General features: G+C 41.0%; 2 protein-coding genes across 2 annotated transcripts; both read right to left on the reverse strand.

The window, feature by feature from the left end:
* Window positions 1–497: 497 nt before the first annotated feature.
* LOC138607571 (phosphatidylinositol-specific phospholipase C, X domain containing 1) lies at window positions 498–7,666 on the reverse strand. Its single transcript, XM_069680203.1, has 7 exons — window positions 7,326–7,666; window positions 7,033–7,174; window positions 5,097–5,239; window positions 4,886–5,014; window positions 3,739–3,894; window positions 1,456–1,636; window positions 498–1,366 (listed from the first exon to the last, which is right to left on the reverse strand). The coding sequence occupies exons 2-7, from the start codon at window positions 7,157–7,159 to the stop codon at window positions 1,122–1,124; spliced, it is 981 nt and encodes a 326-aa protein (XP_069536304.1). The 5' UTR covers window positions 7,160–7,174; window positions 7,326–7,666; the 3' UTR covers window positions 498–1,121.
* Window positions 7,667–10,388: 2,722 nt separating this feature from the next.
* On the reverse strand, window positions 10,389–22,318 carry jade3 (jade family PHD finger 3). Its single transcript, XM_069679666.1, has 12 exons — window positions 22,176–22,318; window positions 18,337–18,405; window positions 18,194–18,253; window positions 18,029–18,111; window positions 17,770–17,927; window positions 16,824–17,014; window positions 16,433–16,644; window positions 15,973–16,140; window positions 15,749–15,865; window positions 14,790–15,248; window positions 13,425–13,542; window positions 10,389–13,171 (listed from the first exon to the last, which is right to left on the reverse strand). The coding sequence occupies exons 3-12, from the start codon at window positions 18,240–18,242 to the stop codon at window positions 12,348–12,350; spliced, it is 2,379 nt and encodes a 792-aa protein (XP_069535767.1). The 5' UTR covers window positions 18,243–18,253; window positions 18,337–18,405; window positions 22,176–22,318; the 3' UTR covers window positions 10,389–12,347.
* Window positions 22,319–22,583: the final 265 nt, after the last annotated feature.

Here is a 22,583-nt window from a genome sequence, read left to right on the forward strand (position 1 = left end):
AATGACTAGGTGAATCCTTATCGGTGGGCTTTTTCAACCAATGACATATGTGAATAAGTGAATCTATAAATTGTCATGAACACTGTTGTGCTCATCTGGAGACCATGAAATACAGCAGTAGGCTATTGCAGAACAATGAACAGATGATCTTGGATTTAATTGACATGGCTTTGAGATGACTTATGGACCACAGATGTGTCATTTTGTTAAATGCCTGCTGCCTCGACTCCTCTCTCTCTTTTTGTGTCTCTTTCTCGCCTTCTCAGCTCGCACTCTCAGATTAGAGGCTCTAGGATGCAAGGAGACAAGGAAAGGAAGTTGAGGATGTACAAACTGATAAACGGGAAGAAACTACAGCCACGTGGTTTGTGCAAATAAAACAAATGCTTTGATGGCAGTCCAGCACAGGGAACCATGAATGAAACATCCTTTCATTAATTTTTAAAACTGAATAATTTGAGAAAAGTGCTGATTTCATTAAAAATGCTCATGTTTATTGGAACAGCTCATCTCCACAGGCACAGCGGTGCAGCATTATTTAAAATCAAGGCCTAACCTGTTGGCTAAAGTGTATAATAAGTAAAACAGTCAAGGTAGGGTTCATGCAAATAAGCTTTCCATGCATTTTGCATAAGTTTCATGTCTTCTCTACATTCTCTATGGGTACATATGTGTATAGTAGGTGATACATTTTAGCTATTTGCTGCCCACATGTCATAATTATAAAAGTTTGTGGCCTACATTAGTCATATGTGCTTGTTGGATAAATGATTTGTGCTTGCTCATCTAAATGCCTACTGTAATGTGAGATTAGTTGGATCGTTATTGCTTTGGACAACGTAAGATAAAACTGGTCACCTCGCTGACTCGTGGAAACTGATACAGTACATTGCATAAATAGTAAACAGAATGTAAACAAACAAAGTGCAGGTTTAAAATACCAAAAAAGTCTGTTTTCAAGCAGCTTAAAAACTGAGTTGCACATTTTACCGCCTCCAATGAGTGCATTTATAGAAGGATGAATAATTCAAGTACTCATTGTTCTTTTAAAAAACAAGCTTTTGTGTGTTTCATGCTGTAGTTCACATTTTTTCTGTATATTAATGCAAATTGGTGAAAAGTCATGAGGACCATTTCAGTAGTTTCTCATTCAGTGCAACAACAGTTGGTACAAAGTGGCTCTCTGTGATAAAGTCCCCAGCAATGATGTTCAGTGAGCCGACTCTGGAGCCGGGAGTCTGCTCTTTAACCCAGCTGAGCAGCATCGGGTACGTGGACATCACCAGGTCCTTCAGGGACTCTGTCGGGTGTGTACAGATGTATTTCAGGTCCTCTGTCAGATTTATTCCTGTGACAAAGAACCCTCCTGAAAGACATGATATTGTATGAGAGTTGCAGAGCAGATACAGTGTATGTTAATACTTATAAATCATGTAAATATCAGTAGTAGATCACCTGGTCTGCCGTGCTGTTTCCTGTGTTCAAACTCCTCGATAAGAGCCTCTGCTTTGCATTTATTTGCCCACCAGTAGGGAATATGTGGCCACAGGTCGCCGTGAGAGCTGGCCATGTTGTGTTCATAGGACACAATCACTGTGTAGCCTAACGCCCACAGGTTTCGAAGAGTTAATGGTCCCTGAAATCAACAGAAAAACAGGCTTAGTGTTGCTTTAAGTCATGTTATTTAAAGGATAAGGCTGGTATTATTATGTATTTTTCTCAGAGTTAAAACAAACCAACAGAAAGAACAAAAAACAGCAATCTGCAAGAGTGTCTCTTAATAACGAGCTTCAAAAATCTGTCTGACATGAGCTAGAATTGTCCCGTCTTGTCTTAAATTCAACTGGATTTCATACTGTTTATTTTTGTGATTCAAGGCATGTTAATAGACGACTACAACTACAAACTAAGTACCCCACCCTGTATTTTAAAGCTTTTATGTATCTTAAAAAAAGACAGTTACAAACAAGTGGCTAACTGAGAGTGCAGAGGTTTTCACGGATGTTAAATGTCATTCAACGAACACGGACGGGTTAAGAGTTCAGTGGAGGCGGCTCTGAAGTCATGCAAATGTGATGTAGTTTGCGGTTACCTTAACGTTAGCTTTTTACTCCTGGTGATTACATTTGTGCTTCAAAGGTAATTTAAGAGGTATTTATTTTTCAGGATTATCTTGCTGAACAAAACCTGAAAGTATTGCAAACTTTTGTTTGTTGTTTTTGCTGATGATGAAGTTCATCATCAGCTATAATCCAAACCTAATGACAAAATACAACTGGCTTATTGCCGAGGACCTCATAAGCAATACCCTGGAACAGTGACTGGATACAAGATGCCCACATGCAGGCATACACTGCACATAACACTTTGACATTATACATTTTCATTTTAATGAATTCTCTATTTTTATATTCTTACTTTATTTATGTGTCTTTGTGTTTTTTTGTCTGGCCTTGCAGTACGGTCTTTGTGTTTCACTGCCCATCTGTATGAGCATGTGACAAATAAATCCCTATATATCCTGTATTTATAATTAGGGCTGTGAACTGAAAAAAATCTGCAGATCTGATACGTGCCGTGTTACAGGAGTTACAATTTAACATATTGTGGTATATTGTGTTACTGTACGCAGTGCAATGCATAGTGGATAGATTGCATTTTAAATCTAATTTTAGGAACACTTTTATAGTGCACACCACCTCACTTATGGTCATGAGCTTTGGGCAGTGACCGAAAGAATGAGGTCGCGGAAACAAGCAGCCGAAATGAGTTTCCTCTGCAGGGTGTCTGGGCTCCGACTTAGAGATAACTTAAGGAGCTCAGACATCTGGTGGAGGCTCGGAGTAGAGCCGCCACTCCTTCGCATTGAAATGAGCCAGTTGAGGTGGTTTGGCGTCTGATTAGGGTGTCTCCTGGGCGCCTCCCTGTGGAGGTTAAACTGGGAGGAGACCCCGGGGCTGGAAGGATTATATATCCCACCTGGCCTGACACACCTCGGGATCCCCCAGTAGGAGCTGGAGAATGTTGCTACGAAGAGGGACATCTGGGCTAAATTGCTTAGCCTGCTGCCATTGCTACCCGACCCCGGATAAGCGGAAGAAAATGGATGCATAGACGGATGGAGTACACACCACCCTGTGCATACAATCTCAGTTACAACTTTTTTGATGCAACAAAGACATTTTCATTTGGCCATATCAGTAAAAACAATCTTTGCATGTAAACTCATGTTAACTCTAAACTCTGCTGTCTAAAAAATTCTACTGCAGGTTTTGAATGCGGTTTCTCACTTCGTGCAGAATGTGGAAGTTCTCGTTTCACGCAGCTCTCTTTACTTTCTACTCTGTTGGCCCTGAGAAAGTTTCATTATAAGAATCTTTAAAAATGAGCCACAAATAGTTTCAAAAGCTGAACACTTTAGGTTGTAGCAAACATTCAAACAGGAGTAAATCGGGCATTTGTAGGGGGCTATTTTTAGCTGCAAATTAGTCCACATTTGGTGCTCTAGTGAGTATTTGGGGCAGCAGGACGGTGTGTGTGGGATTGAGTCAAAACAAACTACAGTGTGTGTGTGTGTGTGTGTGTGTGTGTGTGTGTGTGTGTGTGTGTGTGTGTGTGTGTGTTCAAAGTAAAGTACAACAGTGTGGCTTATTGGAGTTTTTCGGCAGGTTTGGAGGTTGGCAGAAAGACGGACTTTATCTGATGAGGGCTTCATGAAAGCTGGAGGAGACGTCGTACCGTTTTTGGGCAGAGTTTGGAGGTGAATATTTTGCGGATGGTTGTGAGCAGCAGCGCATGGAGCTCCTGGTTCAGGCCGAGGAAGTGGCTGAAGGAGAGGATGACCACTTCTTTAGGATGAGCATCCAACCACTCTCTGATCTCCATTAAAACAGCCTGTAAGGAAACAAACAAGTGACAGTCTAGAGAAATGCAAAACCTTGTTTTAAAAGCTAACAACACACAAGTGAAACAGTTCTAGTCTAATGGGAGTTGATATTTGGCCTTCAGTATGGGTCTTTAGTATGACAGAGGTCTGCAACAACCTGCCAGCTCTGTTCTGGTTACATGATTTGTTATTTTCGTCACCACCTGGCAGCTCAGCTGGAGAAGAGGTGAGGTGAAGGGCATCCTGATTCCTCATACATGCAGTCTTATTCTGAAGCCCAAACAGGCTTGTGGACATCACACGATAACCCTGGCATATCCCTGAAATACTTGTTGGTTGATTTAGCCACCTAATGTCACTGTATGTTCAGAAATAAAAGGTTTGTTAGTTTTCAAACATAAAAAAACTCCTTCGTGTTTTGTTGAAACATTGCCTCTTTTGTTATGACTTGAGCCATGGTGAAAATAAAGACTGTGCAACTTTAAAAAGAAGAAATAAAACCTCCTTTTTCTCAGAAATAAAATGCTGAATTCACTTCTGCAGCATTCACTTCAGTAAACTCTGCGTTTTTGCTGCGTCTGTCTTAGTCAGTCTGGTCTGACCAGCAGTTTATGGTGACTACATATCACCTTATAATTAACATTACTGATCCTCTCTTCTTGTGCTAGTGTTATAATGCATGTTTGAGTACTTTTTAAGTGTTATTATGGCCCCTGTTAAGTAAGGCTTTCTTTATAAGCAATAGAAATACTGCATTCTCCATACAGTAAGCATAAAAATGGCTGAAATGACCATAATGATGAATTATTTGTACATAGCGAAGACATAACATCTAATTAAAGCCTTAAAGAGCAGAGACTTTAGCATCTGAGTGCAGTGTGGAGTGCGTGCTGAGCATGTGCATTCCAATGTTCTTTATGGTTATTTTTATGGTTATTGTTGTGAATGCAAACGGCTTTTACGGGAGCATAAATTACACCCAGCGAGCCTTCACTTCACCTCCACAGTGAGCGTGGTGTAAACTCCGTGGTAGAAGTACAGATCCGAGGAGCTGTCGTTGGGCCTGTGTGCGATCCTCAGGTCACAGTATCTCACCCCACAGTCCAGCTGCTGCTTTATAGTGAACTCCTGCAAAACACAGGAAGCACAACTTCGCTTAAAATGTCACTAAAACCTTCTTTATTTACTCGACATGTCTGTGGTTTATTACCTGTGTTATGGCCCACTTGTACACAAAGGGGCGGATTAGAGGCTTCATGTATTTGTCCAGTTTTTGAAGCATGTCTGGCTGAGTGAGGTCAACAGGGGATCTGTCATTCATATCCAGACAGTAGGTTATTGCATTGTGGCTGCCTGACAGGGGAAAGATGATAAACACAAATCAACACTAAGTAATTTTTCATGCAACAAATGTGGAGCTCAGATTGTGTAGTATGTATTTAATCGCGTTGTGTGCACTTTTTCAGGTTTGTCTGAGTTTCCGGTTTGTTATTGAATTGTCTTTAATTGGTTCCCTTGAAAACAATTGTTTGCATTGTCCTTATGGGTTATGTTTTCTGTGATAGAGCTAAGCGATCGAGTTGTCTGTATTTGGTTATGTTGTATGTATGTGGTCGTGTTGTTGGTACTTGCTTGCATTTTCTCTATTTGGTTGCATTGCCTGAATGAGGTTGCGTTGTCTCTTATCAGTTGCATAGTCTGTATGTTTTCTGCATTTTTTTTCATGTTGTCTGTGATGAATGTCCATATGGGTTGCATATTCTGCGACAGACCATGTTGTCTATATTTGGTTGCATTTTATGTATTGTTTGCAGTGTCTCTCGGAGCTTGAGTTGTCTGTATTTGGTTTTGTAGTATGTGTGTTGTTGCGTTGTTGGTATTCGCTCGCGTTTTCTCTATTTGATTGCGTTTGGTTGTGTTGTATTTTTTCACTTTGTCTGTGATTGGTTTTGTTTTCTGTTCGTTACTGAATTGTCTATATTTGGTTCCCTCGTATGCAATTGGTTGCATTGTTCGTATGGGTTTGCATTTTCTGTGATAGATTGTGTTGTCTATATTTGGTTGCATTGTCTGTATTTGTTGCATTGTCTCCAAGATGCCATTATATCTCCTTGAGGTCCAGTTGTTGCGTGGTCAGCATTTACTTGCTTTTTTTCTCTATTTGGTTGCGTTGTCGAAATTTGGATGAGTTACCTGAATTAGATTGCATTGCCGTAATTAGGTTGCTTTGCCAATATCTTACTAAATTAGATTGCATTACCTGAATTAGGTTGCTTTGTCTTAATTTGTGGGCATTGTCCGTAATTTGTTGTATTGTTTGTATTTTGTTGCGTTGTTTCTAAGAGGTCACGTTATCTCAAAGAGTCAAGTTGCCTGTATTTGGTTGCATTGTCTGAATTAGGTTGCGTTGTCTCTAATTGGTATTGTTGTGTGTGGTAGCATTGCTGGTATCTGCTTCTGTTTTATCTGTCTTTATGTCTCTTATTAGTTATTTGGTGGTCTAAATTTGGACCTGATTTTACCTGATTTAACTTGCATTGCTGAATTAGGTTGCTTTGTCTGAAATTGGTTGTGTTGCCTAAATTAAGTTTGCTTTACCTGTATGCTGCGTTGTCTCTTATTGATTTTGTTGCACGTTTGTGGTCGTGTTGTTGGTATCTGCTTGCGTTTTCCCTATTTGGTTGTGTTGTCTAAATTTGGATGAGTTACCTGAAAAAGGTTGCATTGCCTGAATTAAATTGGGTTGTCTGAATTTGGTTGCATTGTCCTTTAGTAGTTGCATAAGCTGTATTTGGTTGCGTGGTCTTCCATTTATTGTGTTGTCAGTATTTGGTTATGTTGACATAATTTGCAGCGCTGTCTGTATTTGACTTTTCCTTCTGTAATAGGATGCGTTGTTTGTATGTGGTTGCATTGTCTGTATTTTCATTGCATCTGTATACCAGTCAAACAGGTGCGGATGTTTTTATTGTGCTTTTGTCTATTTGCATGTGTTTTCTTTAGTTGCAGCAATGTAAAACAGTCTTAGATAGAAACTATGATGGTCTGACAATGTGTAAAGAGTTCTGAAAGTGTTGTTGTTACACTGGAACCACTCACACATATTCTAACATTAAAATATAGTGTGAGGTCATATAGCAGCCTACCCGGGATGGCCAGGTGGTACAGCGGGATGTCCCACAGAGCACAGGGCAGGTGAGACATCCAGCTCTCCATGGGCAGCTCTCCCAGACTCAGCTCCCTCACTCCGGACACAACCACTGAGGAGGACATGCTGAGCTCCGGCGCCTGCAGCCCGCCAGTGAACACACATTTCATATCATAATGCTGCTGTATTATACGGGGGACTAGTTAGAATTTAATATGACATAAATATGTGCAGAAAACTTGTTGTTCAGTCTCACACTGGAAGGTGTAGTCCTGTTTTTTTCACACTTACTTGTTTAAAATGCTTCCTCCTATCACCAAACCAGCTGTACCGGAAAAACCACCACAGAGGGGAAATAATCCGCTGTCTGTAACTACAGGCGCGTGCCACGAGGAGTCGTCCATGCCAGAGCGGTAGGAGATGTCATGGCTGTGCATGAAACATGTATGATCCGGAGATAAAGCGTGGCCGTGTCCCTCCCAGCAGCTCAGTCTGGTTACCTTTTACACCTGCATAACCCGGGATGACGAGGACGGAGGGCCCGGCGCATTTTAGCTCCAATCATCGATAATCCATTGATAGAATAGCACGCATGATCTGCTGTCTGCCTCAGGTGAGTCCCTCCGTGCACCGGGTGTCCGTCGGTCCCGGAGGTGCAGCAGCAGCAGCAGCAGAGTGAGCGGGGAGGGAGGGTGGGACAGCGCCGGCTGACAGATCAGCAGATGCAGGGAGGCTCTCCTCTTAAAGAGACCACTCTGATGTTTGTGTCTGGAAACTACAAAACATACCGCAGCCCTGCACAAATCTCTAACAAAGTGATGTCACAGCAGGTGTTCCCAGCTGCTGTTTATGGCAAAACGCCTGGTGAGACGTCAATAGTGGGCGTGGCCACAGGTAGGCTACACCTTAGCTTTGCTGCAGAAGCTTTTAGTAGTTGCCTTTAAAACATTATTTACATATTATTAAGATTATTTTAAACTACTTAATCAAATATTGTATTTAAGACTAGGTTACCATGGTGACCTAAACATGTTGTTGTTTTGCTTGGTTGTCGGAACTGACACTGTGAGGAGTTGTTTTTAACTTCTTGGGTATGTATTTTTTATTAAAAGCCCGTCATTGAAAAAATTAGCATCCATCCTTGACCTTGCATCACAAAGTGCCGCTCCTGCTGCCTAGCAACAGGTAGCTAGCTAGCTAGCTAACTAGCTACCATAACTAGCATAAAGTCATTTCACCTATTATTTTAAAGATAATTTGAAGTTTTAAGGCACCTTTCATTTTCTTTAACATTTGTATCGCTGCTATTTGATTGAGCTGAAACCAAGAACTTACTTTTAAAAATGTATTCTTCCGCTACTTAAGATTTCGGGACATAGCCCGGGAAAAGGAGGACACATTTTTACGCCGCATCTGGAGGAGTCTTCAATAGCTTAGCACTTCGGCCAATATGTAATACTCAAGGCTTTAAAACAGTAGGCCACAATGACTTCACAGAGGCTACGTCTACTTCTGAAATACAGTCTGAGTCTCAGTCAGTGGTTCTCAATCATGTTTATGTACAGTGTTGATGCCTGTTGAAAGCATGTCCTTCCTCATAAATTATTTACAAATTTTGTTTTTTTCTATTCTTCTCTAGTTTTTTATTGTGTCATTTCAGATAAAGAGGAAATCAATTTTTGGTTTATCGACTCAAACACACTGTATCCAAGCTGTGACAAGAGGTTAAAGGAGGCACAGGTGTTAACATAAAGTGTAAAAGACATAATTACCCTTTACATTTTTGAATACCAACTATATTCAGACATTATCTAAGTTTTCTATCAGCAGAAATATTTGTCCCAGTTTGACCCACAGACGTCGTCCACATAAACATCTAAACATTTACCTTGATGTGATTTTAGTGAGCTCTGACCTTTGTACTGTAACAGGCTCTCCAGGAGGAGACTGATTGAGTTTTCTGTTTGTTTGTGATAATCTGGATTGTCAGGACTTTGTCAGCTTCTTCAGCAGGTCAATAAACCCTGAAACAGCACAAACCAGAGCGGTGAGGAGAACAACACAATCTGCTCCAGGAGAACGAGGGCCGGCTGCTGATGAGGATCGAACCACCGCAGAGCTTCTCTCTGTCTCTGTTTAAAACAGATTACTGATCATTTTGTAATAATTACTGTAATCATGGCTGCAGTTCCTCTTCTTTATGTGCATGTTAAATCACACTCTGTGAACAAGTGTTTGGTTTTTGTTTATTTTTATGAATTTATATACAAAAATGTTTTTTTATCTTTTTTTTTTTTTTTCATTAATGCATATAATTATTTAATTTAGCTGATAATTTTACTTTAGTAATTTTATGGGCTGTAAACTGTGTTTATCTATTTTCTAATTTTATGTATTTAATTGTGTCTTTAAATAATTATATTTAGGATGTATTTATTTTTGTATAAAATTATTCTTTTTAAAGTAATTTTTAATTCTATTTTAATGTTTATTTTATACATATATAAATGTATTACTGTAACTTTATTTTATTATATATTTTATTTTTCTAATGTTTTCTTTTATTATCATAATTATAATAATAATTATCATTAGTAGTAGTAATACTAGGAGTAGGAGTATTATTATAATATAATAGAGACTGTTTTCATTCATTCCACTGCAATTTGTCAGGTTTAATATTCACATTATACTGAATATGTCTTTATCAATATTTGACTTCTATTCAATTAATGTGCTGCATCATTTATGTTTAAAATTCACCTTTTTGCTTTGAGTATGTGTTTATATATAAACATGTATTTTTCCTTCTCATAAAATTTCCTAAAACATGACATGAAACTCTAATGTCTCATATTTGAATTCCACAGAAAATTGAGCATTTAGAATAAAACCACAAACACAATTATGAACCTCTTTCATTTAGTTTAGCTAGTTACAAGATCTTTATGTTTTATATTCTGTGGCTCGCTGACACGTAATCTGCATACAGCCATCATTCAGTATTGTTTTATTGATAACTGTGTTATCCTGCTGTATGAAGGGTCAGTGTACACTGATAGATACAGCCTGCTCTCTTTAGAAGAGAAACTTACTCTGACAGTGTGATGATGCTGCCATCTAGCTTTCCTTATGACTAAAAACAATGAACGGCTAAACGTGTCACTGTTGTATTAATATTGAACCAGTCATTTATTATCTTCCCTTTCTATTACCTTTCATGAACATAAAACTGTTTTCATTTATTTGCAAGGCTGCTCAGTTAAAAAAATAACCTTCATACTGCAGGATCTAATCTACACAAAGGACACGATAATTAATTTAAAAACTTTATTTAAAAATGTTTTTCCACAGTAGAAACATAACAAAACATGAAAATGCTGATGCAATGTTCGATTTAAGTTCGATTAAAAAAAAAAAGTGTCTCTGAATGAGTTAGTGTTTGCACCTGTTTTTGCAATGACTTACAATCTACTTCAGTCACAAAGTGTCGGAGACTCGCAGACGTCCAGAAAATAACTAAAAGGCAGAAAATGCATTTCGACAGTCTTCATGTATGCTGCCCAGCAGGGCTGGTGCTGCACAGGCAACACTTTCTTCATGATAATGACCAGTTAACAGAGGATTCAACCATAAACAACAAATGTTCCATATTTTTGGAATTATTACAGCTTCACGAGTAAAAGGTTATTCTTCAGACACTAACATGCTTGATGTGATCTTATTTATTCTTCTATCAGACGTATTTATTTAAATCCTGATTTTACTCATTTTATAGTTTGTGTAGTGAAACCATCAAACACTGATACGCTTTAGAAATTTGGTCCTTTTTAAAAACAATAAAGCTTTAAGTAGTAAAAATGTGTTCGTAGTTTATGACTCATGTCGGGTCATTTATTACAAAAAACAAAAACACAGAAACAGAAAAGACCAAGTTTTAAAGGTGATTTTCAGATTGAGAAATGACAGCTGGTCATGTGATGATCTGAGGCCGCTAATGAAGGTGAAAAATTACACTTTTGTACTCAGTCTTTGCTTTTATGCTTCAAGGTTCAACTACGAAACTACAGCACACACCAGGGAATGTAATTATACTTTCTTACACACATCTCTTTCCACTTTGGAACAAGACTTTGAGTGCTCTTCATGATCCCTTTCTCTAACCAGCATTATGACGCTCTGCAACCTGCAAAATTGAAGGTACCAATAGTGTCAAACTGCCTCCTACCACGGACTGGAAACAAGAAGTGGACGCAGCCTTTTGGATTCAGAAGAGAAACCATTTGTAAGTGCCTTAAACCTGCATTCTTTCTGATGGCCAGCAGGGGGCAAAGAAGAGTGATTTTATGTTTTTCAACCAGGAAATAAGTCTACTTCTCTCTCGATTTATTACCTCTGTAAACATGTTTCTAATGTATTTATGGCCTCAATTGCAAGTTCAAAGTCTTCCTCAGTAAAGCATCATGTTCATTTTGTTAATTATAATCCCATTTATGGTAAAATAGAACATAAAGCAGGAAATGCTTTGGCGTGGTACGAGCTAATTGTTTAAAGCCTGTCGTTTGCTAGCCAAAACTAGCATCCCATTTAACATCAGATTAACCCTTAATTACAGATGCGCCTTGGTAACAAAGCTAACCCTAGTATTAGCTGATACCTTAGCATATGCTAACTCAATGTTACTCCCCTTTCAGCTCCACCCTTACGTCCAAATATGGTCACTTCTTGCTCCAAAGAAACCAACATGGCCGCCAAAATTCCAAACTTGAAGCTGGAAGGCCACAACCAGACGTCAGGTTAGCTACGTCCACTTCTTGTATACAGTCCATGTTTTCTAGACACAAACGGTGACTCCAATACCTGATAACTGTCAGTTTATCACCTGTGGGAAAATAGTTCACAGACAACGTGCATTAAACACTTGATGCTAGAATGCACTACATGAAATTCACATTTGGCATGTCGGTTTCACTTAAATGTCTGCAGTGTGTTTCAGGTAAACATTATTTACATCCCACATCTTCTGTACAGCAGTTTTAGTCAAAGGCAGATTGAACCTGTGTGTGAGCCAACAGGAGTGTTTCATTCAAAGATGAGTACAAAATGTAACGCAGGCCACAATGAAAGGCAAGCACGATAATCTCATAGCCTGACAGACACATCTGATCCTCTCAAACCAACACGAACACAGCGACCCTTCTTCACCACATCTTCTTTCTGTGTACAGCTCTGGTCTCGGTCTGGTCCCTGATGGAGACACTGCCTGGCACTTTGGAGAGACTGGCAGCAGTGAGCGGCGTAAACAAACAGCTGTCACCTCTGCATGGAGTGTCTGGAGCTCAGTGACTGTTTCCCACGGCTGACTCCTTTCCTCGGGGGGTCCGGCTGAGGCAGCCCGACCGGCCGCCTGTGCCTCCCTTTGGCTCTGTGTCCCTCCGGCTCTGAGTCACTGAGCTCCAGGTCGGGGCAGTACCCGTCACTGTCCTGGTACGATTTCGTGCCCTTTACTTTGTGTTCAGACACGGGTTTGGCCCATATTCTCTCCTTGGCAGAGCCCTTTCGGGACAGTTTGTCAGAGGCCCGCAGGTCCTCTGTGGTCCGTACCAGGTTAATTGTCGCCTCTTTGAAGGATCTGCCAAAGTGCTCCATGGCAGACTTCCTAAAGCTGCTCTTGTCCAACACCTGATTTGAAGCGTCCTGTTCTCTGGGTGTCTGACAGGAGCTGTCCTTCTGAGCCACAAACTTCTCTAAGAGGCCGTTAGATTTAGCCGCACACATCCGCTCTTGGTCCAGTTTGCCGTTGCTGTTTGACGAGTGGCCGTGGAGTGCGGCATGAAGGGCTAAAGGTTTACCGCTGGGTTTAACAGGAGCCGCTGAGCCGCTCGAGGAAGACAGGCGACCGTTTGAGCGCTCGTCTCTTCGTCCTCCTCCGTGCAGCTGAGGCTTCCCCTGCCCCAGCCCTTCACCTGCTTGCTCAGTAACATTCCCACTATTGTCCGGGCAGAGCGGCCCGTTGCCAGACTTGGAGCTGGGGTTTCCATTTCCAAGACTGGAGGATTTGGGCATTTTCAGCTTTAGAGTTATCCTGGGAGGAGGACGAAACAGCACACTCTCCACTGGAAAGGAAGACTGAAGACCTGATGACAAAGAAAGACAAACATGTTCCTTATTCGGCCAAACTTAAAATATCTAGATGCAGTTTGACTGACAAAGTGTGAGTAAACTAGGGGATGTCTCTACTGAGCTTTGTATGTCGTAACAGTTTTGAGGCCCTAAATATTAGCAATAAACAAGAATATTTATGGAATTGATAGTTTTCATCTTGAAGTGTGTTTTTGTGTTTTGTGTGTGTGCTTGTAGAGACAAATTGAAACAGGACAGATGTCTCACCTGCAGAAATCTCCTGGTTCACGAGCTTCACGTGCAGGTTGAACATCTGCTCCTGAGATTTACTCTGCAGCAGCTTCAGCTTCTCCCGCCGACTCACCATGTAACACAAATTCCTCACCTGCAGAATGAAAGAACATCAAACACTGTCCGTCAAAAACAAGAACTGCACACCTCTCGTCTGTGCCTGTGAGGCCACAGTGATCGTGCTCCTGTACGTCATAAATATTTTACATGTACTTTGCCTGTAAAAGCTTTCACCCTCGTGGACCTGGTCAGATTAAAGTGTTTTACAACCCTGAATCACAGTCGGTTAGTTGAGTTTTCTGACACTTACTAACAGAAATATTAAAGTGTTTCCATTCAAAAATATTTTGAGAATAATACATTAATGTGAAAGTGAAATAATCTCTTTCAACTGATGCAAATTAAAAACAAAAGTAAAACTCAATTGGACAGAAAATGATTCTGCTTCAGTGTCAGTCGACGGCATCAGGATTCGCCTCTCAAGTCAACATAACAGGCGCCAATAACAGACATTAGTCTGTGAAGAGAGATCAGCATCAGCTTTGTTTGCCAAAAGCTTTCACACCAGTGTGACCTCACTGCTTATTGTAAGTCTTGCAGTAAAATCAGTTTAATCTGAACATTAAACATGCTGATTTTGATTTTCCTTAACGCAGCGTTTTGCTCAAACTTTTTCCTTCTTGATCTCTCTCGAATCTTTGCACCTGTAGCAGACAATGCTGCGACCTGACATGTTGCCATGACAACAGCGAGAGTTACAAAGCTTTTTCCTCATTAATGATTATTTGTAAGATTTGTATATTTCATAAAGCCTGTAATTCCACTGTGATTTTGTCAAGTCAAAGATAGTACATTATGTCCTTTGTTGTGTTCGTCCTGGATAATAAAGTTTTGTTGGTCATGTGACCGTGCTGCACGCAGATGAGGTGCAGCGCCAGGTGGAAGCGCCAACTTGTTGATCCCTATTGATTATTTTAACGTGTCAGTGCCGTTTAACTTTATTTGTAAGAAAATCTGAATCACAGAGAGTTTGTTTGTTTCAGCGTTATTTGAAGCTAAATGTGTGAAATTGTCTTTTTATGTGTTTATGAGTCTTCTGTGAAGATTGAACACGATTGTGGACATTAGTATGAATCATGGATTCCTTTAAAGACCAGCAGTTAAAGCACCATTTTTACTCTTTACTTCCACATGTCTTCTAACTGCTGTTATGGTTATATATTAAGTATAGTTAAAGATTGGTTTAAAAAAACATTATGTACAGTTCTGGCAGTTTTCACAAATAGCAAGACTCAGCACTCCAGATGAATCAGCTCTCTGTAAAAAAACAAAAGCACCCACCCTCTCCAGATCCTGACGCAGGTGCATGAACATCCGCATGCGTGTGTGGATGCTGTCCTCATGCGGCTGCAGCACCATGTTCTCCTCCTCCGCTCTAGGGGGCAGCAGAGCTCTGTTGAAGTTAGCTTTCCTCTTCAGCTTCCAGTACTGATAGATGAAGTCCAGCAGGCGCTCGGAGAGCCCGAGGACCCGGGCCAGCTCCTCCGGCTGGATCAGAGTGTAGAACTCCTCCTCCAGCTCCTGCAGCCTCTGCGCCCGCTGGCCCACCTTCTCCGCCTCGACGGGGGGTTTAGCGCGAGCTGGGCTCAGGCCAGACTCCCCAGTCTTTGATTTACTGTGCTTCAGGCAGTAAGACTTGAACTTTACTTCATCACCTTCGTCCAGGATGGTCTTCATCTCCAGGCTGTGTTCGAAGGCACAGGTCACATGGAAAGGAGTGGTGCAGTTCTTCACAGAGCACTGTGAGGCAGGAGGAAGGGGGTTATTATGTTTATATATGTTTATATGGACTATAAGCCAGTTACTGTGAAAATAACTTGTTACTTGCATTGTTAGTTGCAAACCTGACTGACTATCTTCCCCTACCACTACCAACATTTTGCTGCTAAAAACCAGACATTGTGGGGCCAGCCTTCCTTCGGCTATAACAGCACGATTCTTTATTTTAAACTGGGTTTCTCCTTTTATTACTTCTGAAACGCTGAAACTCTCCCTGGACTTTCCTTGAACACTTAACTAACCTTTTAGTGTTTTATTCAGAGTCTCCCCCTGCGCTTCACCTCATCTGTTTCACTGCAAACATAAATATAAAACTGGAATCTTCTGTTAAAGCGACTTTCACTTTGAAGAGAGATATTTCACGTATCCAGATGATGAATATTTAGTTATATAGCTGGTTATCATAAGATGAATACTAGTCAGTTCAAATGCATGCAGTGAGGACAGGTATCCACTCTCACCTGGATGCATGCACCTGTCTTCAGTTTACACAGACTGCAGATGAGAGACCAGCGGCTGGGGGGGATGTGGGACACTTTGGTGATGGGCTCCATCCTCTCCGGACAAGCGATGCTCACCTACAGGAGGGAAACGTACAATAGATGAGAGGGGTTCCAACACTCCCTGTTGAACAATATAAAGACATGAAGAGCGTAGAAGAGGATGTAAGTGTTTGTTTCCTCACCTCTGGTATCCACAGCGCACAGCTCACATGTGCCCACTTGGTCCCCGCTCGCGTTGCCTTCATGGCACCGCCCTTCTGAGGACACAGGAGGCACTGCGGGTCGATGCCGAGGACACACGTTCTGCACAGCCAGTTTCCAACAGGCACTTTGACGATGCCGTAACACGCCTGTTTGGAGAGATAATACTCATTAGAGAGAAAGAAGAAATAGGCAAATATGTAACTATAAATGCTGAGATCAAAACTTCACGCTCACGAATCCTTCCTAAAAAAGTGTTAAAAACACCCTTCAAAACATCCAACAAACTTCCGATACAGACAGCTGATTACAAAAGCCTATATATTAAGGGCAACAGTGTGTTCTGTATTTTGTATTTATTGAAAGATTATTACGTCACCTTCTCGGCCACGTCTCCCTCTAAAAACAGGATGACTTTGCAAGAGCTGTGTTCACGTTTACCTGGTGCACACAGATGTTGCACTTGTCACAGAACACCATATCGTTCCCCTCTTCACTGTCGGGGGAGCGGCACACATCACAGATAACGTCCTCGTCGTACTCGATCCCCAGGCCCTCCACCGTCTCGATGGCGTGGTTCATGTTGTCATGGCACTGGCTCTCCAGGGCCTCCATGGTGCGCTCCATCGTCAGCTCGTCTATCTGCTCCTCCCCTGAGAGACAAACGAAAACAAAACCCAAAAGAGGTCAGAGAAACCCCGGCAGACTGTCGGAAGATCATCAGCCCAAATCTTACTGCTCTTATTTCCAGCTCAGGGGGACAGAGGTTTGTTGTCTGATGAAAAAAGAGTCAGTGTCAACCACAGTGTTTATCTATGATCCTGTTCCTCACCCATACGCTTGCGCTCCATGTTGAGCGTGTGCAGCCAGTAGAGGTCCACCTCGTCCAGATCGTAGCGACACATGGCCTCTGCCAGCTCCTTGATGTTGACGTAACCTGGCTCTGTCGTCTCCTGGCCCGAGCACTGGATGTACTTCCTTTGGTGACTGTAAAGAACCTCCTTGGCCTTCTCTGCGAAAACTCTGAAGAACGAAGACACAATGACAATCAGTCAGCACCGCAAAGCTCTTTGTTCAAAGTATTTTCAGATAGAGAGCAGAGTATTTTTCTGCATGGTAAGATTACATATAAAGTCAGTGCAAAGATGCAAATCATGGGATGAGAAAAGCAAGGAACAAAACTGTCACAGTGAGTTGTTAAAGCCTTTTAGCTTTAAGAATCTCCTGATGCTGCATCAGAACTTCATTCAAAAAACAAGCATTTCGAAGTTGTGGACCAGACAGAGCATGAACCTTTACTTTTTAAAATCTGCATCCTTTCTACCAGTTTATGCAAATACATTTCAGCAAAATTGTTTATTTTCACAGCGCTGAAGTGAGCCATATCTAAGCTGATGTGTGACTTGCAACTTGCTACAGAACGCAGCTAGTTGGCACCCATTTGTTAGAACCTGGCACCGAGGCCGGCTGAGCCTGACCTAGCTAACAAGTCACCAAACTGGGTGCTGGTCAGCCTCATGTAGAAGTAGCAGCAAAGTTAATCCAGAAACATTTCCTGGAAAAGGCGGCGAAGTTAACCGTGCTCGCAGAGCCTCCAGATAATGTTTTCAACCCAGACACAACAGCGTGTTTTTGTCTGACATACATGGGAGGATGAATTTGTCAAAAAACATGTTTTCTGTGACCTAAACAAACTTTAGTAGAGTATTTTTTGCACATTTGTTTATTGCGCTGCTTTGTCCACAGTGAGATCTCAGTGAAATCAGGGTTTGCGTTACCTGACTGACGGTTTGGGTATTGTGTCAGGACTTGCCAGCACCTGGACCCCTTTCTCCCACTCCATCTTCCAGGTGTCAGCCAGCAGGTAGTAGTCCTCTGGAGACACATGGTGGGAGTCAGGCAGCTTCATGGCACTGATCAAGTCTTTTCTGAACACCTGCGGGAGAGGCGGTGGCACAGAGTCAGTCACACGTTTAACAGCACTGGAAGAGCAAGAATTAAAGCTAGTTGCAGCCCGAGCAAAGGATGGTGACTCACTTCAGCCGGTTTCTTCTGGCTGGAGGAGGGGGTTCCATGTTTGCCGCCATACTTGTTGGAGGAGCAGAAGGAAGTGGAGGGGCCTAAACAAAGAGAAATTTTGTGAATAAAAGGCAGAAGAGAAAATAAAACAGAAACACGGGGTCCTTCAGATAGACGACTCACTCTCATTGTCAGAACTGTCGCTGCTGCTTGAGGACCTGAGACGTTTCATCCTGTTACATCCTGAGGAAGGAGAGAGCGCAGACGTTAAAAACATGCTAATAAAACATCACATTTTACTATTGAGACAAAAAGCAGCCACTCACCATAAATTTCAAGTTGAAAAGCATGCTAGTGGATTCCTCTGATAAACTCTGAAGCGCTTAATGTTGTGCCTGTAAAAAAGAAATAAAAGTCAAGCAAAAAAAAAAACATTGATGGTGTTAAAGAAAAGATTTAAAAAGGTCAGGATACAAAGATTTGATTTTTTTCTGATATTAAAGTTGCTGATATTTTTGTTCATAAAATGGAGCTACGCCTGTGAGCTACGTCAGGCAGGCAACTCGACATGTCTTTCTCTACACCTGACAAACACTTCCTCCCAGCGTGGCGTCTATTTAAACTCCAAGATTTCCGCTCTCTCTCTCTCTCTCTGCTCTGCACCAGTACTGCGCTCGTACTTTCAGCCCCACCACCACCCACCAGCATCCACCTGCAGGCTCCAGCTAGATTTAAGATATCATCTCATCACTCCTCAAATTTCTGCATGTAAAATAAATCTGTGAGGAGCGATGAGGTCGGAGCCGCGACGGCAAACACAAGCTGTGTTCTGCTGCTGCAATAAACATCAAGTATCACTAAAGTGAGTTGTCTGACTGAACTAGATGCACGATATTATCAACACGTTATCAGTATCTGACGATTATGGCCTGAAAATAATACAGCAGCATAATTCTGCCTTAATGCTCAGCGATCCCCTAAAAAAGCTTGACGAATATTACAGTTTTATTTGAAAGAAAATGTTACACACAAATAAATGTGGCATTTTGTTCAACTTAAGTTTCAGTAGTTTTCTTATATTGCCCAGTGAACGTGTACATCTTATAAAGCACTGTATTATGTTCCTGAAATAATTCCTTATGAATTAACTGTTATGTTGGTTTAATCTACATAAGAACCATTGTAGTTTTTAAAAGCGGCCATGTCTACTTCTTGCTAAGCTAATAATCATTTGGCTTCATGTTAAACAAAACCAGAAAAGAGAGCGGACTCTTCTCATCCATTTCTCTTTCTGCAATAAAATCACAAATCTGTTTTATTTTAGTGACTTGTGTGGTAGTGAGCAATGACAGTGAGTATATAATGACACAGTATATTCATCTTTATATTTCCATGTTTTTGTTTACAGATTTATTCTTTTTTATAGCACTCCTATGACTCCACAGTTAACAGCCAATAATATCAGCAGTAATGTTTGTTTTTGGCGATGCTGACATTTAATCATCAAGCTTTTATTCTGCAGTAATGATGATGTGCATCTATGGAAGAAAATGTTAAGAAGACGTACTGTGACTCTGAGTCGGTGGGTCGTTACTAAATATTATAGATTGATCTGAAAACAAAATGTAACATCTGCAGCCGACTGAACTCCTTCATTAAAACAATCTTTATCAGACAGAATCAGCAACAGAAAAATATAACGCTGCTAACTTCATTCTTTAGCACTTGTTTTTTAACTCCGACAGTCTTGAGTGAAGGAAAACATTGCAGGCAGTCCGTACAGGTTCACAGTGTGTGCCCACGACCCACTGAACCACCGCGACGACTCGTTAAAAGGTTTCTGATGACGGACTCAAACCCAGACCAGCTCCACATACAGTGCAGCGCTTCACCGGACAGGACATGCCTCACATTCCCCATGAGGACAGGAGCGGTTAGAGGCGTGAAGCACGAAGTAAATTCCCTCAGTACCGTCATATGAGCAAAATATATGAACGCAAACTGCCAAAAAAAAGACTATAGATATAATTCACTCTGTTCAAAGTGACTTCTCAGTGAATCCCTGAAGTATAATGTCACAGCTTGACTTTAATCAGTCACTCTAAGATGTTTGTAGAGCAGAAATAGGAGCTATATTTAAATAAAATCACACAAACACAGTACAGTGTGTGTTCACCTCCACAGCAGAGCCGCTGCAGCTGCACCGTCATCTGCTAATGACACGAGTGTTTCCACCTCTGAACGCAGCTCAGTTACTCGAGAGCAATACATAAACAAAGAATTAATTATAAATAATGTGAAAAGTTTGGACTGTTTCAGTATAAAGCTACTATTCTGACTGGAGTGAGATAAAACTCAGACGGTCTGCAAGAATCTAAATGATAACTAAATCCAGATAAATAAAACGTGAGTGACAGATTCAGTGTGTTTAAAATCAGTGTTTTCTGTTCGAATAAGAAAAGCTGAACTTTTGTTTCTAAACAATAAAGAAGCATTAGAAGATGTATTAATTTAGAAGCCAACATTTCAGACAAATGCTCGTTAAAAGCTTGGATTTGGTACGTTTCTTTGTTTTGTATGATCTCAAATGAATGTTTTGGATTTTGGACAGCTGGTTACACACAACAAGCAATCTGAAAACAGCAACTTGGACTCTACAAAAAGGTGACGTAATCTTTCTTTGAGTGACATGTTAATATAACATAACAAACTAACATGACCACGTTATTTAGAAAAAGCAAACCAGCAACATAAATTACAAATGATAACAGACAAACACACCCTCCTGTCATTTTTTGACTAATTTTGACGTTTGATGTTTACCTTCATAATAAGGAGAAAAGACGACACATTCTGAATCTCATCATCTCCTCATCTGCATCTGAAGGCGTCTGTCTGTGAATTTTACTTTAACATAAGATTCTGTGCCATAATTGTTCTTGAATTAAAAGTGCAGTATGTTTGTAACTTTCTTCTATTCATGTTCTTGCTGCAAGATGATTTATTTATTTACACATTGTAATTACACCGACCACAGATTGTAGCCAAGCTTTATGAATATTGATGCTAATGTTAGTGTTCTCGGATTCTCCAGCAAATTTCCACTGAAGGAAATACAGACATCAACCTGACTCACCTGTCACTTCATAAGGTATTATAGAATATCCAATACGAATGCTCCGTCATGAATTCTACTTTGACTACGTAATGTTTATTATTGAGGTAATAGGCCCATTTAATAGAATCAATATTAACTAACAAAAACATTTAATGTATACTCTGACAATTGTATTTCCAGACGGTTAAATGATAAACTTTTTCTTTTTAATATACAGAAAAATATATATATTTATTGGTCAGCGTTTCTGAAAGGTATTGACTCGATATATTGGTCTAGAACAGCCCTATTCAAGACCACTTCAAACTACAACCTCAATAATAAAGATGTAGAGAAATCAATACGTCCCTGTCATTTAAGAGTGATTATTATTATCATTATTATTGGCGAGTGTATAAAAGCCACATTATTGACCCCATGTTATCTCACCATATATACATTAAATATGCAGTATATAGGGGTTGTGTATCTGCACGGATATGACATCACTATGATAAGAAACAGAGCAGTAACAGGAAACAATGATCAGATTGAGGTTGTCTCCTTTATTTACATTTCATTGCTCTTTTATTGTGTTGCCTTTAATGGCCCAACTGTGACCAGGCTGGACTATAAATAGACCGGGCGCTTTTAAAAAAAATAAAACCGTTAAAAGTGAAGTGCCTGCCCTGCCCAAAGAGTCCCATTGGCGCCAAACACACACACACACACACACAGAGTGAGAGAGAGAGAGAGAGGCCTGTAGCGGGCTGCACTGCAGGCTGTGGAGAAATCAAACATGGGCGCCACCATCATACAAAGATGTCACTTCCTACAGCCATTAAGGTGAACATTCATGCAGCTCAGGCAGGTTTATTATTAAATGTTGGACCAGTGAAGAATCAGACCTACGCTCGCGAACATTAATGTAACAAATAAGCCGGAATACTCCTGTAAAAGCAGGACCGGAGCAGGCCCCGTGGCCTGGATAAACCATCCAGGGCAAATCCTGGCACACTGAGCTCCACTGAACACACGAGCATATTGTTCACATTCCTCCCGCCTTACCTCCAGTCCACGCGCTGCTATCCGCGTTATTCTCGCCACGTATCAGTCCAGGAAACACCTCCAACAGACAGCTTTAAAAACCCGGACTTTGGTTCCATCTATGGGGTAAATTTGGGGCTTTTGTATCCCACCACAGTGGGAATCTCCAGGGCAGCAATCTGTCCACCACCACCACGGCACAACAGCTCTATTGTACCGCGCGTCCAGCCGGGTCCTAAACCCCGCCGATTTCCCTCCAGCCTGCCTGGGTACGCTCGATATGTTCACCGGCGTTACACACACCACAAACAGACCTCATTATAAGACCGTTGTGTTACATATGATACACTTACAACGATGAATCGATTCGGTTTTTCATCTTTGAGTAAATCGACGAATATTTTGATACTTGATCAATCAGTACTTTTT

This window comes from Semicossyphus pulcher, unplaced genomic scaffold (genome assembly GCF_022749685.1).
Source record: "Semicossyphus pulcher isolate SPU_LCO1_2020_fin unplaced genomic scaffold, fSemPul1.0.p SCAF_4, whole genome shotgun sequence".
NCBI lineage: Eukaryota > Metazoa > Chordata > Actinopteri > Labriformes > Labridae > Semicossyphus > Semicossyphus pulcher.

Coding starts and splice junctions, on each gene's coding strand:
- LOC138607571 (XM_069680203.1), bottom strand. CDS start 7,159: ATGTCCTCCTCAGTGGTTGTGTCCGGAGTGAGGGAGCTGAGTCTGGGA. Junction 5,240..7,032: donor GTACCACCTGGCCATCCCGG/GTAGGCTGCTAT, acceptor TTCCCCTGTCAG/GCAGCCACAATGCAATAACC. Junction 3,895..4,885: donor ACACCACGCTCACTGTGGAG/GTGAAGTGAAGG, acceptor GTTTCCTTACAG/GCTGTTTTAATGGAGATCAG.
- jade3 (XM_069679666.1), bottom strand. CDS start 18,242: ATGAAACGTCTCAGGTCCTCAAGCAGCAGCGACAGTTCTGACAATGAG. Junction 17,928..18,028: donor GCCAGAAGAAACCGGCTGAA/GTGAGTCACCAT, acceptor CCTCTCCCGCAG/GTGTTCAGAAAAGACTTGAT. Junction 17,015..17,769: donor ATACCCAAACCGTCAGTCAG/GTAACGCAAACC, acceptor TTCGTTCTTCAG/AGTTTTCGCAGAGAAGGCCA.